The sequence below is a fragment of the Psammomys obesus genome, unplaced genomic scaffold (genome assembly GCF_907164565.1).
Source record: "Psammomys obesus unplaced genomic scaffold, mPsaObe1.curated_primary_1811, whole genome shotgun sequence".
NCBI classification, from domain to species: domain Eukaryota; kingdom Metazoa; phylum Chordata; class Mammalia; order Rodentia; family Muridae; genus Psammomys; species Psammomys obesus.
In genome coordinates this window covers 19,878,902-19,894,397 of record NW_026596069.1, presented here as the reverse complement: position 1 = coordinate 19,894,397, position 15,496 = coordinate 19,878,902, and the positions used below count along the sequence as shown (strand labels likewise).

Sequence of the window (15,496 nt, the reverse complement as noted above, 5' to 3'; positions counted from 1 at the left end):
GGATCTTTTTGCCTAAAGAGCATGATATGCGAGAGCCGTGAAAGGATTTTCGCATGAGTTGCAAATCCTTTCCTTCTGCATTCAGCCAATCCATTCCTCCAAGATCATCCAAATAAAATTTCAGGCCTTGCCTAGACTGAATGATTTGTAGTGGTGATATCAGATTTGATAAGGTTTTACTGGATTCACAAAAGAAGGCATTTTGAAATTTTAAAAAGTATAGTTCCATGCCTCAGGGAAGTAGTATATAGTTTAAAATAGAAATAGAAAATGATATTTTTTTTTTCAAATAGGACAAATAGTACTTATTCCACGAGTTGAGAAAACATCAGCAAAACCTCTGGTCTCCTTGGTAAACTCCTTTTGGATTTGGGCCCTGGTCTGCTGGCTTCTCTCCCTCCCCTCAGAGACTTTATCGGCTCTCACAGTGTCACCTGGGCTGAGGTTTCTGATGCTCACTCTCTCGCAGACAGGTACTTGGAAGCAATGGTAAGGCCTGCAGGTGTGCTGCGTGCTCTGCTAGGCCAAGGCGTGGAGACTAGAGGAAAAGCACTACTCACCGGTCCTGGGCACACGCTGTGAGGAATGCACCAGCCGCCATTCTGCCAAACAACAGAAAGGACATTTCTACATCAGCACCTTAGCCAAAGGCATTCGCACAACTTTCCACATGAAGATGACTCCGCATCTCCAATATTTGACTTGTGACAGTGATAGTACTGGCGAGGCAGGAAATCTGTACCTTAGGAAATCTGGCATTGCTTTCAAGCTTTGCCACACACAGATGTGTGTCTGTGATTATCACCCCTGTGTCAGGGAGGAAGCTGGGAAGTTGGCTCTGGAAGAGGTTACAGTACAGGTGAAGAGTTTCCTTGAGTTAGCATTTTACTTTAAAATCTGCCAGCATATTAACCTATGACTGTTTTCTCCAGTTAAGATCACAGCATCAACTACACTCCAGGGCAGGAGTACTTGACCATTGCAAAAAGGACTCAGTGTTGTTGGTTTTGCCTTAGTGATGTTTTGTTTATTTGTTTTCATGTTTGATTTCTTTTTGAGAGGAGGGAAGAGAGGGGGAAAAGAAGGAGAGTGGGTGGATAGGAAGGTAGGGAGGATCTAGGAAAAGTTTGGGAAGGAAAAGAATATGATCAAACTATATTGTATGAAAAAAATTTGAAGTCATTGATTTATTTTTATTTTATTTTTATAAATTAATTTTATTCACTTTGTATTCCAGCTGTTGCCCCCTCCCCCTCCCAATCCCTTCCTTTCCTCTTCTTCTCCTATGCCCCTCCCCAATTCCAATGGTAGGGGAGGTCCTCCTTCCCTTCTATCTGACCCTAGTCTATGAGTCTCATCAGGACTGGCTTCATTGTCTTCCTCTGTGGACTGGTAAGGCTGCTCCCCCCTCAGGTGGAGGTGATCAAAGAGCCAGGCAATGAGTTCATGTCAGAGACAGTCCCTGTTCCTATTACTGGGGAACCCTCTTGGACACTGAACTGCCGTGAGCTACGTCTGTGCAGGGGCTCTAGGTTATCTCCATGCATGGTCCTTGGTTGAGTCTCAGAAAAGACCCCTGTGCACAGATTTTTTTTGGTTCTGTCGCTCTCCTTGCTGAGCTCCTGTCCCCTTCAGATCTTACTATCTCCCCTTCTTTCATAAGATTCCCTGCACATTGCCCAAAGTTTGGCTATAAGTCTCAGCATGTTTTGATACCCTGCTGGGTAGAGCCTTTCAGAAGCCCTCTGTGGTAGACTCCTGTCCTGTTCTCTGTTTTCTCCCTCTTCTAACATCTGTCCCGTTTGCCTTTCTGAATGAAGGTTGAGCATCTTACTCAGGGTCCTCCTTGATTAGCTTCCTTAGGTGTACAGATTTTAGTATGATTATCCTATATTATATGTCTAGTATCCACTTATAAGTGAGTATAAACCATGTGTGTCTTTCTGCTTCTGGAGTCTTTCTCACTCAGGATGATCTTTTCTAGATCCCACCATTTGCCAGCAAATTTAATGATTTCCTTGTTTTTAATTCCTGAGGAGTATTCCATTGTATAAATGTACCACAATTTCTGTATCCATTTCTCTATTGATGGACACCTGGGTTGTTTCCAGCTTCTGGTTATTACAAATAAAGCTCCTACTAACATGGTTGAGTAAATGTCTTTGTTGTACACTTGAACATCTTTTGGATATATGCCCAGGAGTGGTATAGCTGGATCTTGAGGTAGCACTATTCCTAATTGTCTGAGAAAGCGTCAGATTGATATCTAAAGTGGTTGTACAAGTTTACATTTAAATAGTAAAATTTCATAGACAAATCATTGTACAAAATTGAGTACTTTGTAAAAGTATGACTGGGGATACATGGACAAGTATGTCAGGTTCATCTTCTAGTAATAAGGATCTGTGGTTCAGTATCCCATACCGTAGTTGGCAAGGCTAGAAGGAGGAAGCGAACTGATATCCAGGCAGATACGGTTTGCAAGGGAAATGATCCATGGTCACTTAAGTCATCCACCCAGAACCAGTAGGAGCATGTTCTGCGGGGAAGAACAGGAAAGAAGTTCTTTTCTTCCTAATGAGCAAGAAGGGCCTCTTCTGCCAGATGGAGTTGCTCAAACATAGCATAGCTACGTGTTCACTCTTCTACGGGACAGGAAAGGAAAGCCTTGGCCCGTGCACCCGGGATGAGCTTCCTTGTTCCTCTACAGAGTTCTAATTCTCCCTTAATACCTCATGAGTACACCGCACATACTGTATTAAAATATATCCTGCACTATACAACATATTTTAAGTAGTGTTAGTTATATTTAAAATGTTTCCTATACTGCCTATGTACTGTGTATTTGACATATAAATATAGAAAATTTGCCCTCCGAAGGCCTAAAACATTTCCTTCAAAATATGTCCTTTTAAATATGAACAGATACTTAAATGCCGTGGCTTCAGTCGTGCTAGCGATGTTAGGTTTCTTCCCCATCCTGTTCCATTTAAATAGCCTGCTGCTGGCATGACTCATTTATCATATTGTTTTTTTTTCCTCTTGCCCAAATTGAGACCACAAATCTTCACTCCTCTTATCTTTTTAATCAGTCTTTCACCAAATTTCATTTGTTTAAAAATATACCAGGCAACACTTGCATCAGAGAGGTACATTTCTGGCTTTAGGGTGATTTAAAAATACACCTAGAGGCCTTTCTGAGCTGCACTGTTTTGAGTGTCCCAGTGTGAGGTATCAGCAGTTCCACTGCTTTAGTAATTCCTGCATTTTGCATGAAGGTATTTCTAAGTCATTTCTACAGCTCATCCATAAGTTATAATCCTTCAGTACAGCTGATCCTCACAGGTTGGAACCTGATATGCAAACCCGCCACCCCAACCTACTTTAGTGTAATTGCACCTCGACTTTAGCTGTTGATCTGTGTAACAGTTTCCTCACTCACCCATGAGAATACCCTTTAGATCACAGCACCATGTCTTCCCTCCCCCACACGTTTCCCTGCATGCTACCATCATTCATGGGCACCAGCCCTGAGTGATGGAAATAGTTAAATTAGTGCAGAAAAGGAGATGCGCAAGTGTCAAAAGCATCTGCTTTATCTCTGAAGATACTCTGCTAATTTGCATATTGGTTGCATGGTGGAGTGTTCTCAACAAGCATTGTTCTGAAGTTACCCAGCTTATAATGATCAAGGAGGATAATGAGGATGTGGTCATGGCGTGGGCTTCCCCTCAATGGCTGGTATAGCACCACACTGCAAGGCCAACTGCCATTTACCTATCTATCTATCTATCTATCTATCTATCTATCTATCTATCTATCTATCTATCTATCTTTCTGTCTATCCATCCATCCATCTAGTGAATCTGGAAACCTGACGTTAGGAAATAAGGAGTTCACCCAGGGAGAGCCTGCTTTAATTCAGCCTACTTATCTCTCCACACATCACAGATAGAGCTACATTAGTCAGATACTGCTCCTCTCCTACAGTGTACAGCAAAGTTGCTGAATGCTAGGATGACCCAGTTTTACTCTTCCTTATAAGTTGCCACAATCTAATTCAGTGTCAAGCATAAATGCATGTGGTATTAAATTAGAGTTCTGAGAGATACATGTCTTTGAAGATATGATAAAAAGGCAGAAAAGTTTTACAAACTGTCTTCAAGGGGGAAATGTTTGCTCTATTTACTAGTAACAATAGCGGTGTATAGGGTTCTTCAAAGTCTTTGTTCGCTTCGAACTTCTAAATCATTCTTACTTCTGCTTACTATCGTGTGTGTACATGGAGATCAGAAGGGCATATCAGATTCCTTGCAGCTGGAGTCAGATGTCTGTGAACTCCCTGATGTGAGTGCTGGCATCCAGACTCTTGTCCTTTGATAAAGCAGTAATTACTCATTAAAAAAAAAAAAAAAAAAAAAAAAAAGATTTCTTTTATTTATTACATATACAGTGTTCTGACTGCATACCAGCAGAGGGCACCAGATCTCATTATAGACAGTTATGAACCATCATGTGGTTGCTGGGAAGAGTAGCCAGTGTTCTTAACCTTTGAGCCATCTCTCCAGTCCAGTAATTACTCTTAACTGAAGTGACATCCCCAGCCCTTTACTAGTAGATTCATGTATTAAGAGCCATGGGTGTGTGCTCAGTCCACACTGACTTACTAGCTAGATGAACATTTATTAACCATTACGGCTATCTTCCCACTTGACCTCCTGTGGAATGCATGTTTTCTATTGTGCTTACAAATGAACATGCTATTAGGACTCAGCTGGTGACACACAGTGCATCAAAATGGAATTTTTCTGTTGTCCCCATCCTTTAATCTGAATCGTTATGCTTTACTTTTGTGCACAGCAAACTGCACCCTTTGAAACTTGGTGTAAAAGCCACTGTAAGTGGATATTTCCATTGTTATGATGGAAAATCACTTAAAGCAATCAGCACTTCACCAGTCTTTACCAGGAGGACTAGAGAGTTAAAAAGCTTGAGTATTATGAGGCCATGGGTGCTGGGAACTGAAGCCAGGCATGTGCTTCGAGCCACTGAGCCATTTCTTCACTGCCACTCCCCCAAAGCCTAGTTCTCAATAATGAGCCAGGTTTTGCTTTTCCAGGTAAGGCATGCAGAAATGTGAGGATTAACACTCTCTCCATTTTGAGAGCGGTTACTTGATGCAGAGCAAACCGGAGCGTCACAGCGGTTATGTGTAGGTCCTTCACGGTGCAATGCTTAGATGCTGGATTTAAAAGTGTATCCCGATTCTCTCTTTTGAAATACTGATATCATCTTGCTGTAACTTTCCCCTTTTCTTTTAAATTGCTGAATATACAATTATTTGATCAATAAGAGCCATGACGACTGCTAACAGAGTGGGTGTTATTAAACAGCAGGCGTGCTGCCAAATGCGTTTTGTGGACCTGTGTTTCACATCTTAGAAATTGCACAAGAATAGGGCCGGGAGTAAAGCTGCCAGTTCCCAGACTTGTGCCTCCTCAAGTAGTGCACACCTCAGCTCATCTCCCACTGTCCCCAGTTTCAGTTCCGCCGAAGCTAGCCAAGAACTTAAAAGCACAAAACAGAACTGTTTCAGATTTACATTTTCTTTTTCCTGATAGTTTACCATTCTCTTCTTGAAATCTTATTTTATTACTTACGAAAATCCAACTTGAGAAAATTTTTGAAACATATTCGTAGAAGCAGTAACTACTTGCTCTGCAAACACGTGTCAGCATATCGTTTGCTTTCATAATTTGTAACTGCATTATTATATGGACAAAGAAAATTAACAAGGACAGTCTGGGGATGAGCTTAACCGACTGTACCAGATCAGACAAGGCTTAAGTTTACAGGTGGCCTGGAGCGCTCCTAATGTTGAGATGGCCAAGAGCACCAACCTGTCTGTGTGTGGAGAGAAGAGAGCCAGGTGTTTTGCTTCTCTGCCTGCCGCTTATTGATTAGATCAGCTCTTTGACAGCATTTCACAAGCAGACGGTATGTTCAGTTTGTTCTCCCTGCCGTGCTCCATTACCTCCCTCTCACCCACTCCTGTCTCTGGCCCCTTCTCTCCACAGGCTCTTCCTTTAATCATGCCTTTTTGTTTTGTTGTTGTTATTTTCGCCAGGACTGTAAGTGGTGTGGCCACAAACCTAGAGCTGCCTGGAGGAGCCTGTGGGGGATGGGAAGGCGCTCACATTTGGACTAAGACTGAAGAGGATTATTTTCCCTTCCCAGAGACTATCAGGTGGCACAAAGATCATGAGGGATGGTTAGGGCTCCTCAGTTGGCTGATGATGGGCACAGTCTTGTGCAGGGCAACCAGGACTTTAATCAAGTAAATCCCTGAAGAAGAAGTCACACAAGAACTATTGTGTTTGATATTTTATGTGTGTATTTTAACAAGATCAAAGTTAAAAATCAAAATGTAAGGAGAAGGGGGAAGTCATTGAGTGTGGTTATTCTTTTTTTTTTTTTTAAGACCACAAAACTAGGGTGACGCTGGAATTTAATGCAGTGTGATGTTCTTGTTCTCTATCCATTGTTCTTTGGGATGGAGTGCACTTGCCCAGGTCAAAGAGGAAGCAGAAAAATGGAGAAGAGTGGTCTGGAGACCAGTGGAGAGCAGGGAGCTACAGATGCCTCTGATTGTCTTAGGAATTTTCAAAAGAGCCTGTGGTTTCTTTGAGTTAACCCACAGATTTCTGGACTTCATATTTCACTGATTCAACACAAAGAGGGATTCAGCAAATATATTTTCCTTGCTGATGCTGCATAAAGAACTGGTTTTTGTTGTTCAAAAACTGAGAAATCCTGAAAAGGCATGACTCCTTACAAGCAAACAATAAACAATGCAGAAGAACCTGCTGATCCAATGGTCCCATGGGGGAACCAAGGATGCGATGGGACTTAAAGATGCCTCTAAGGGCAAACAGTGAAGTATTGCAGACCTCACTGTACTCTTCCTTCTGTTCCTCTGGATCCCACAGCTTCTGTTTCTCCAGTCCTTCTCTGGCTAAGTGTGTGCAAGCCCCAATTTTGAGGAACTTTCCAGCTTCTTGAAGGGGGCAGGTTACAGCAGCTGAAATGCCTGAGCAGAGACTGCTCTCCTAACAAGCAGTAGTGATTTCAGTTTGAGTTGAACCCCATCTATATTGCTTTCCTTCACATTTTCCAAGCTATGTATGTATGTATGTATGTATGTATGTATGTATGTATGTATGTATATATGTATGTATGTATTTTTTGCCAGAAGAAACCTAGAGACTGAGGCTTCTCTGACTTTGTGAGGATTTCATGAAAAGTTTAAGATCTCAAATGGCTCTCCCTCTTAAAGGTTTATGTTCGGTGGCTCTAAATATTTATACCCTGAGCCATCACTTTTCCACACTTTCAAAGCTAGCTGTCTAGATTTATGCTAGCGGCAGACATAATTATTGCAATCATGTGGCTGTACTGGTGGGTGAAATTTACAGAAAATGGCATCTTGCTTCAATAGTTTTTGGATGGTGATTATAAAAGAAGGATTGATTGCATCACAGGAGTGAAAATGTGAAGGCCATGTGAGTAAGTGATTCTGTTTTATGAAGATTGCAGAATTAATTAGTTAAAAGGAAGCACAGATTGAGAAGAATGAAGCAGGGTGAGACTCAGAAGCCATTCCTGAGGAACATGCTTTTAGGGTGTCCTTAAAAAAGGGATGCTTTGCTGCAAAAGAGGCAGTGTTTCCCTCTGTCACACTGCCAGCACGTTGGAGGCTGGTTTGATGCTAATTACTAACCCTCAAGATCTGGTTACTGCCTTCAGGTTGCACCATCCTTGTTTGCCTAACCCTGCCTAAGACATTATACCCTACCGGTTCATTAAATGGCCTATACCTGGGCAGGGCAGAATGGGGTAGGCATGGCTAAGGTTCCTGGGCTTTTTGGGATGGGAGAATCATGAGAATCATGGGAGAGAAAGAAAGAGAGGAAGAGAGGAGGAAGGAGGATGCTGTGATGGGTTAGTGTGGAGAAAAAAAACATGGTTTCAGCACTATTACTAATTGTCTGAGAAAGTTCCAGATTGATTTCCAGAGTGGCTGTACAAGTTTACATTCCCATCAGCAATGGAGGAGGGCTCCCCTTTCTCCACAACCTCTCCAGCAGGTGTTGTCGCTTGAGTTTTTGATCTTAGCCATTCTGATGGGTGTAAGGTAAAATCTCAGGGTCGTTTTGATTTGTATTTCTCTGATAGCTAAGGATATTGAGCATTTCTTTTGCCATTCGGTATTCCTCTATTGATAATTCTCTGTTTAGTTCTGTACCCCATTTTTTAATTGGATTATTTGATTTATTGCTGTCTAACTTCTTGAGTTCTTTATATATTCTAGATATTAGATAGTGCTACCTCAAGATCCAGCTATACCACTCCTAGGCATATATCCAAAAGATGCTCAAGTGTACAACAAGGACAATTGCTCAACCATGTTTGTAGAAGCTGGAAACAACCCAGATGTCCCTCAACAGAGGAATGGATACAGAAACTGTGGTACATTTACACAATGTAATACTACTCAGCAATTAAAAACATGAAGTTTGCAAGCAAATGGTGGGAACTAGAAAAGATCATCCCGAGTGAGGTATCTCAGAAGTAGAAAGACACACATGATATATACTCACTTATAAGTGGATATAATATAGTATAATCATACTAAAATCTGTACACCTAAGGAAGCTAATCAAGAAGGAGGACCCTGGGTAAGATGATCAATCCTCACTCAGAAAAGCAAATGGGATGGACCTTGGAAGAGGGAGAAAACAGGAAACAGGATAGAAGCCTACCACAGAAGGACTCTGAAAGACTCTACCCTGTTGAGTATCAAAGCAGAGGCTGAGACTGGAAGCCACACTTTGGGCAGAGTGCAGGAGGGGACAGGAGCTCTACAAGGAGAACCAAAAAAAAAATTGGGGCACAGGGGTCTTTTCTGAGACTAATACTCTAACCAAGGACCATTCATGGAGGTAACCTAGAACCCCTGCACAGATGTAGCCCATGGCAGTTCAGTGCCCTAGTAATGGAAACAGGAACTGTCTCTGACATGAACTCAGTGGCTGGGTCTTTGATCACCTCCCTCTGAGGGGGTGGGCAGCCTTACAGGTCACAGAGAAAGACAATGCAGCCAGTCCTGATGAGACCTGATAGACTAGGGTCAGATGGAAGGGGAGGAGGACCTCCCCTATCAGTGGACTGGGGGAGGGGCACTGGTGGAGAGGAGAGGCGTGGGGGATTGGGAGGGGATGAGGGAGGGGGCTACAGTTGGGAAACAAAGTGAATAAACTGTAATTAATAAAGTAATAAATAAATTTAAAAAATACATGAATGAGGAGAAAGGACTCCAATAATGGTGTGGAAAGGCCCAGATGAAGAAAAAAAACAAGTACCATGTGATTATGTATGGAAGGTAGATCAGATGAGGAGGATTAAGGTGACAGCCTTGGATGGGGGCTGGGAGATGGATGTTGAGGATATTAAGACAGTGTAAGAAAATACCTACACAGCCCAGAGTAAATAAGCAATTATAAAATTTAACAGGTGTCTGTGTCTTATTATTTGTGATAGCACATTAAATAATACCACTGTGATAATCTTGGGGCTAATAATAAACATTATATAGCCCAACACTCATTCTTTTATTTACTGCAACAACAGCAAAGGGGGTGGTCATGATAGACCCCTGTGGGAGGATACAGCATATGTTCTAGTTCAAGCAGTGGGAAGAGAATACCATCATGGAGGATGGGGATGGGACAAATCCAAGAGGCAACCTCAAGAACAGCACTGGAAAGGCCAGGACACCTGAGCCCCTGGTCTGACCTGAGTCAGCTATCCCATGGGTCTCCCAATTCTTCCACCTATAAAACGTCTTTATGTAAATCTTTGGTCGGTAATTCAAGGAGGCAGGACAAAGTTAAACAGTTCCGAAGGGTCAGTCATTCACAGTTTCCAATACAATGCCATGTTATTTAATACTGTTTTCCACGGTGCTTTCCTAAGCCTGGCCTTATATGACCCTGATGGCTGCTCACTAGGTACACTGGACTTAGAGGCTGGTGTGCTGGCTAGCCTCACTCTTGACACATCTTCAGATAAAGATCTCACTGTTGGCTCTGTGGGTAGCTTGATGGGTGAAGGTGCATGCGGCCAGGCCTGAAGACTTGAGTTTGATCCCTAGTACCCACACAGAAGGTGAAAACTGATTCTTGAAAATTATCCTCTGACGCCCCCGACTCGTAGTTGCATGCTCTCCCCTCCATCACCAAAAGAAAATGTCTCTTTCTCAGTTTTTTCACTCTCACCTAGTTTTGATATTGCTCTAAATAAGTATGTAGTGTGTGCCTGAGTGTGCTTCTATGTGTGTGTATGTATGACTATGTGTATGTCTGTGAGTATGTTTGTTGAAGAGTGTGAGTGTATGTGTGTGTTGCTAACTTTAACCTCTCTTGAAATTCTTTAACCTTCACTTCTCCAAATTCTAGCTTTCACAAGGGTGGCTTATTGATGGATCAGTGCAGCTACACTTAAATGAAAACTGATCCCTTTTTGTGGTCTCTCCTGAGCTTGCACACAGAATAGCTCTCTGTGTGTGGCTCTGGCATATTCCAGCTCCTGTTTATCACTCCTTCTCTAGCCAATCCTTTTTGGATCCTTTCTCTCTGTATTTCATACCTACTTTCTTTCTTTTTAAAACTTTACATTCACTGCCATCATTCTAGCCAAGATTTAAGGCTATCAAAGCAAGATCTGTTGTCTCTGCCCCCAAACATCTATCTGTGATCCAGTTTCACCTCGATTTAGTAAATTAGTTAACTGTTTAAAAGTTGTTTTACTGCCACTAATTTCCTCCTGAAAATCCCAATTTAACTCCCATTGTGACAGGAGCCAGTTTACCTCTACACTCGCTGAAATAGGCTCTCTGCTCATTCATCTGGCTCAGGATTCTCCCACACCAAGTCTAGAAGTCTCCAGGCTGTAATTACCTCCATCTCAAGCCTGAAACACCCGAATATCTTTCCTCTGCCTGTGGAAGGTTCCAGTCTTTCCTTAATAGGCATGCTGGTGGTTTCATTTCTGTGTGCACGCTGGCCATCCTCTACACCACAGGAGTTGATGCATGTTACAGAGGCTGGTGTCAGCCCAGAGGTGAAGTGCATGGTGGGCCAAGCCCTTTAGTTTCATCAACTCACCTATCCCTTAACTCCTTATGGTGGCTCAGAGATGCCATTGACCTGTCTAGGTCATAAAGGTGCCCAGTGCAGGTCCTGGCTGTTAATCCCTGCATGATCTGGCTGAGTACAGCTCCTGTTGTGTACATCCACATGTGTAAACTGTCTCCACCACCTCCAGGCTTGTGGGGGAAAGCTCTCTTTCTCTGACAGCCAGTGACAGCTTTGCAAGGACTCCCACAACTGTGGGAATGGTTTGGCCACAGAAACCACAGGAAACCCTGACAGGGACTAGCTTGCTTATCGCACAGAGACACTCTACCTTCTCCATATTCTGACACAGGTACAGACTGTGCAGTTCACAGATCTCAAAAGAGCTAGCCCTAAAAAACACCTGCTCTGTTTCCACATCCAGAATATGAACAGATGATGAGCGAATTTCAACATCAAACTCTCCATCTCTCTCTTCTCCCTGCCTCCTTCATCGCCTCCTCCATTCCCTCCTCCTTTCTTCCTTCCTGCTTCTTTCCCCTTCTCTCTTCATCTGTCACACACAAAGCCAACACTTGTTTTGTGCTGATGACCAATGCACATCTGGGTTTGTTATTAAAGTTTCTATGCTAAATAATAAAATACAGATTATATCAAATTATCACCTATTGCTAAACTTTACTCCAACACCACCATGACCTAGATATTAGCTTCTCTTGGTGAGTGTCAGGCCACTTTTCCTTCATAACGACTCCATGAGAAAACTAATAAGGCTTCTCTATCCCATCCAAGATGAACAAGCTGAGTGCGGTTAAGGTCATAGGACCTTAAGGGGCTGAACAAGGATTCTATCCTGATAGTTTGAGAGCACGCCTGCCCTCCTAACCTTTGCTCTTGGCTCCCTCCAGAAATAGACAGAACTTCATGACATCCAAAGGGCAGATGTGAAATCAGCTTCGCTCCTTTTGAAAAGGGCTCAGTACATAGTAACGGGGGTGGCAGGAGTGCTTCCAGTATTATCAGACTGTGCCCGAAAGCAGTCGCCTGACCTTTAAGAAGTGAACCTCTTGGGGGCTGTATCTAGTTCATTTGTTAAATGAAAAATTAGCACCAAATTTTGTCTTGGAATTCCCCCAAGACAGAAGAGTTTCTAGAGTCTCAGGGAGGCCGTGTGACAGAGGCTTTAGGATTTCGAAGTACCGGGCTTATTGAAGCAGCCCAGCACATGGCTGTCAGTCCACCATAGTGGCTTGCTCCTACAGCTTTCCAGTCTGTTGTTTTGTCCTCCACTGTGTATGACTGTCTAATAAAACAACCCAAATTCTATTGGGAAATACAGGGACTCCACCTTCTTGTTGATATGCACTGGATGCTCCAGAGCAAAATCTCAATTGTGAGTCCTTTATCCTCCTCATGGGCAGCTCTGGGTTGGGTGTAAAGCTCACACTCACAGATAATGCTGTCTCTGTGTAGACTCTGGCTGGAACCCGATTTAAAAACGTATATGATTCAGGAGGGTGCTTGAGCTATGCTATTTACTTATTTATTTTTGTTTGTTTTGTATTGCCTTACGCCATTGCTCTGCAAAAAACATAATCCATGCCAGGCCCTTTATTTTGATCTGAGATAGCCTTATCTGTGTTCAGGTAATCATTTTGTAGGCTTTGATGAGGGTGAAGGTAATGCGGGTGACTTCGAAATCTCTTAAAAGTCTCAAGTGCAAGGTCCTCTTGTCTCTTCCAAAGTGGCATGCATCTCAGGGAGCTTCCGTCACTGCGGAGTGCATCAGCCACTCAAGGGGGGCACCATAAATTGCTCTAGCCTTCCCTCACAGGACAAGTATCTGGTTATTCTCCTTCAAAGCATTAACTAATTCATCTACTTCCTCCATTCCCATGGGCCCTTTTTTGGTTCTTACCACCATTATCCTTTGCCTAGATCAATGGTTCTCAACCTGGCCTAAGACTCCCACAGGGGCTGCATATCAGATATTCTGCATGGTAAATATTTACATTATGATTCATAACAGTGGCCAAATTACAGCTATGAAGTAGTGATGAAAATAATTTTATGATGAGGTGGGGCGGTCACCACAAAATGAAGAACTGTGTTAAAGGGTTGCAGCATTAGCAAGGTTATGAAGCACACCTAGATGATTTCAGTAATATTGAAGGTGCATCTTTGCTTGATAGGTCATAGTAATTTCAAACTTAAAATATGCAAATGGAACGCTCCTTTTAGCCCCAGCTCCTGTCACTGCAACACTGGTCCTCTTATGTCTCAGTGCAGCTCAGCTAACAGCGACACTGCCTGACTTGCCCGAGCCTTTGCCACTCCTCCCTAACCTGTCCCTGGTCTGATCCATTGCTACTTCAAAAACCTATCTTGACTTTGATAGCATCTCATTATCTCTACTGAACTCCCTCTGGTCCAGGCCATTTCATTTTCTAATGGCTTACGTTAACAGCTTTCTAAATGGTATCTTCTTCCCATTTTTTTTTTCTAAAAATCTCTTCTGAGAGTCTAAGAAGAAAAATCACCCCATTCCTTTGTTTAAAATTCTCCAGTGATTTGCCATGGCAGATAACATAAAACCTGAACCCCATATACAATTACATAAGCTGGGTGCTGATCATGCATTTCCCACGTTCTCCATACTGTCACCACACTTTTACTTTGCTCAACCAAGTCTGTCCCGCCTGAGGGCCTTCATACTTGCTGTTTGTTCTTCTCTCAAATCTGCTCATGGTTAGCCCCTTCAAACCCGTCAAGAATCCTTTCAGATGTCACCTCCTCAGAGAGGAGGAGGCATCTACCTACCACAGTGCCCTATGTATAACTGCCAAATTCAGTTGCATTATTCTCAACTAGACAATCACCAAGGGAGAACAGGAGAAAGGAAGAAAGTTACTTTAAATTAGAGAAAGCTTGCACAGTTTAGAACATTTCTACTGATGCTGGTTTGAACTTCTTGCATACCCGTCCTTGCAGGGTTTCCGGAACATACAGTGGATCTTTCACTTCATGTGATCTTCAGCTTTCTATGGAAATGTACCTTCCTGGTCACCCAGAAACACAGTGCTAGGGTCCCCTCACTGTGCTTCCCTGCCTCTTGGCATCACCTGTGTTTCTGATAGTAAATTTTCTAACAGGAGGAAGTGGCCTCCCACTACTGTTTGATTTTAATTCTCCCGATAAGAGTGATGCTGAGCACTGGTTCACACACTCACTTGTCTGTGTGCCCCAAGCTGAGAATGAATAGATTTTCATCTCTCCCTTGTCTCCAATTACAAGGAGAAAAGAAAGATGGAACATTAAAAAGCAATCCCGCTTGCCTCTCTGCTTATCCGACAGGTCTGGGAGCAATCTGCTTGCCTAGCCCAAAATGATGTGCTATGTCTTATATAATGTATGATATTTGTAGTATATGACAAAGAATGTATAATATATTTCATATGTACATGTAAAATATAACATGAGAGCATTTCCATAGAAGGCGAGGCAGAATTTTTTTTTAAACAACTTTCAAATGTATTATTGAGAAAGTTTTCAAACATGTGAAAATGTGAGAAAACCAGAAAGCCTCATTTCTTAATGTTATTGCACTTCTCTCCAATTGAGGCAGAGCAAATGGTTCCAACACTCCACACTGGCTAGGTGGGCCCAGCATGTCCCAAATCTCTAATAAACTCCAAGGACAAGTTTGACATTCTGTCCACTTCTTTAGAATGTACGTGAAGGAAGTTAACATGTCACATAAAACTCGGCCATTCAGTTTTTGTTGCACTTTCATTGCAGTAAGCACACTGAATGTGGGATCTACCCTTAAACATGATTTCACTGTACAATCCATCATGTTAACTGTATGTGTGATGTTGCATGTAGCTTTCGGGTGCTGGAAGAGAAAAGGTGAGTTGCTAAATAACTGTGTCTTTACTTATTTGAAATATCTGAGATGAATACGAGTGTTGGGTCCCTCTGTCCCTTGGCTCAAGATCGTTTAGCTGTTTAAGGGCATATTTGTTATTTGTCTTCAACACAGACTCATCGTCAAAGCAGACTGATATAATATTACTTATGGAATTATACAGTCCTCTTATATTAATTCTGAAGTGAAATGATTTTTAAAAATTCTAAATGAGTCACATACTGGCCTTGGAATTTCCATTTCCATCAGTAAATATGAACTGGGCTTTTTTCCTATCTGTCATCTTATATGCAAATCTTTATAGCCAGGGCAAAGCTCTTCTTTTGACATTTTCTCAGGAGTGACAATGTTGAATTTTGTTTGATTTATGACT

The 15,496-nt window shown here is 42.4% G+C and overlaps 1 protein-coding gene across 1 annotated transcript in view; it reads right to left on the bottom strand.

Annotated features, from left to right (window-relative positions):
* Chst9 (carbohydrate sulfotransferase 9) overlaps positions 1–15,496 on the bottom strand; it is a 274,476-nt gene that overhangs the window by 103,728 nt on the left and 155,252 nt on the right. The window contains exon 4 of the mRNA XM_055625588.1: positions 561–602. Coding sequence (XP_055481563.1) covers positions 561–602 — 42 coding nt within the window. The remainder of the gene's footprint in view (positions 1–560; positions 603–15,496) is intronic.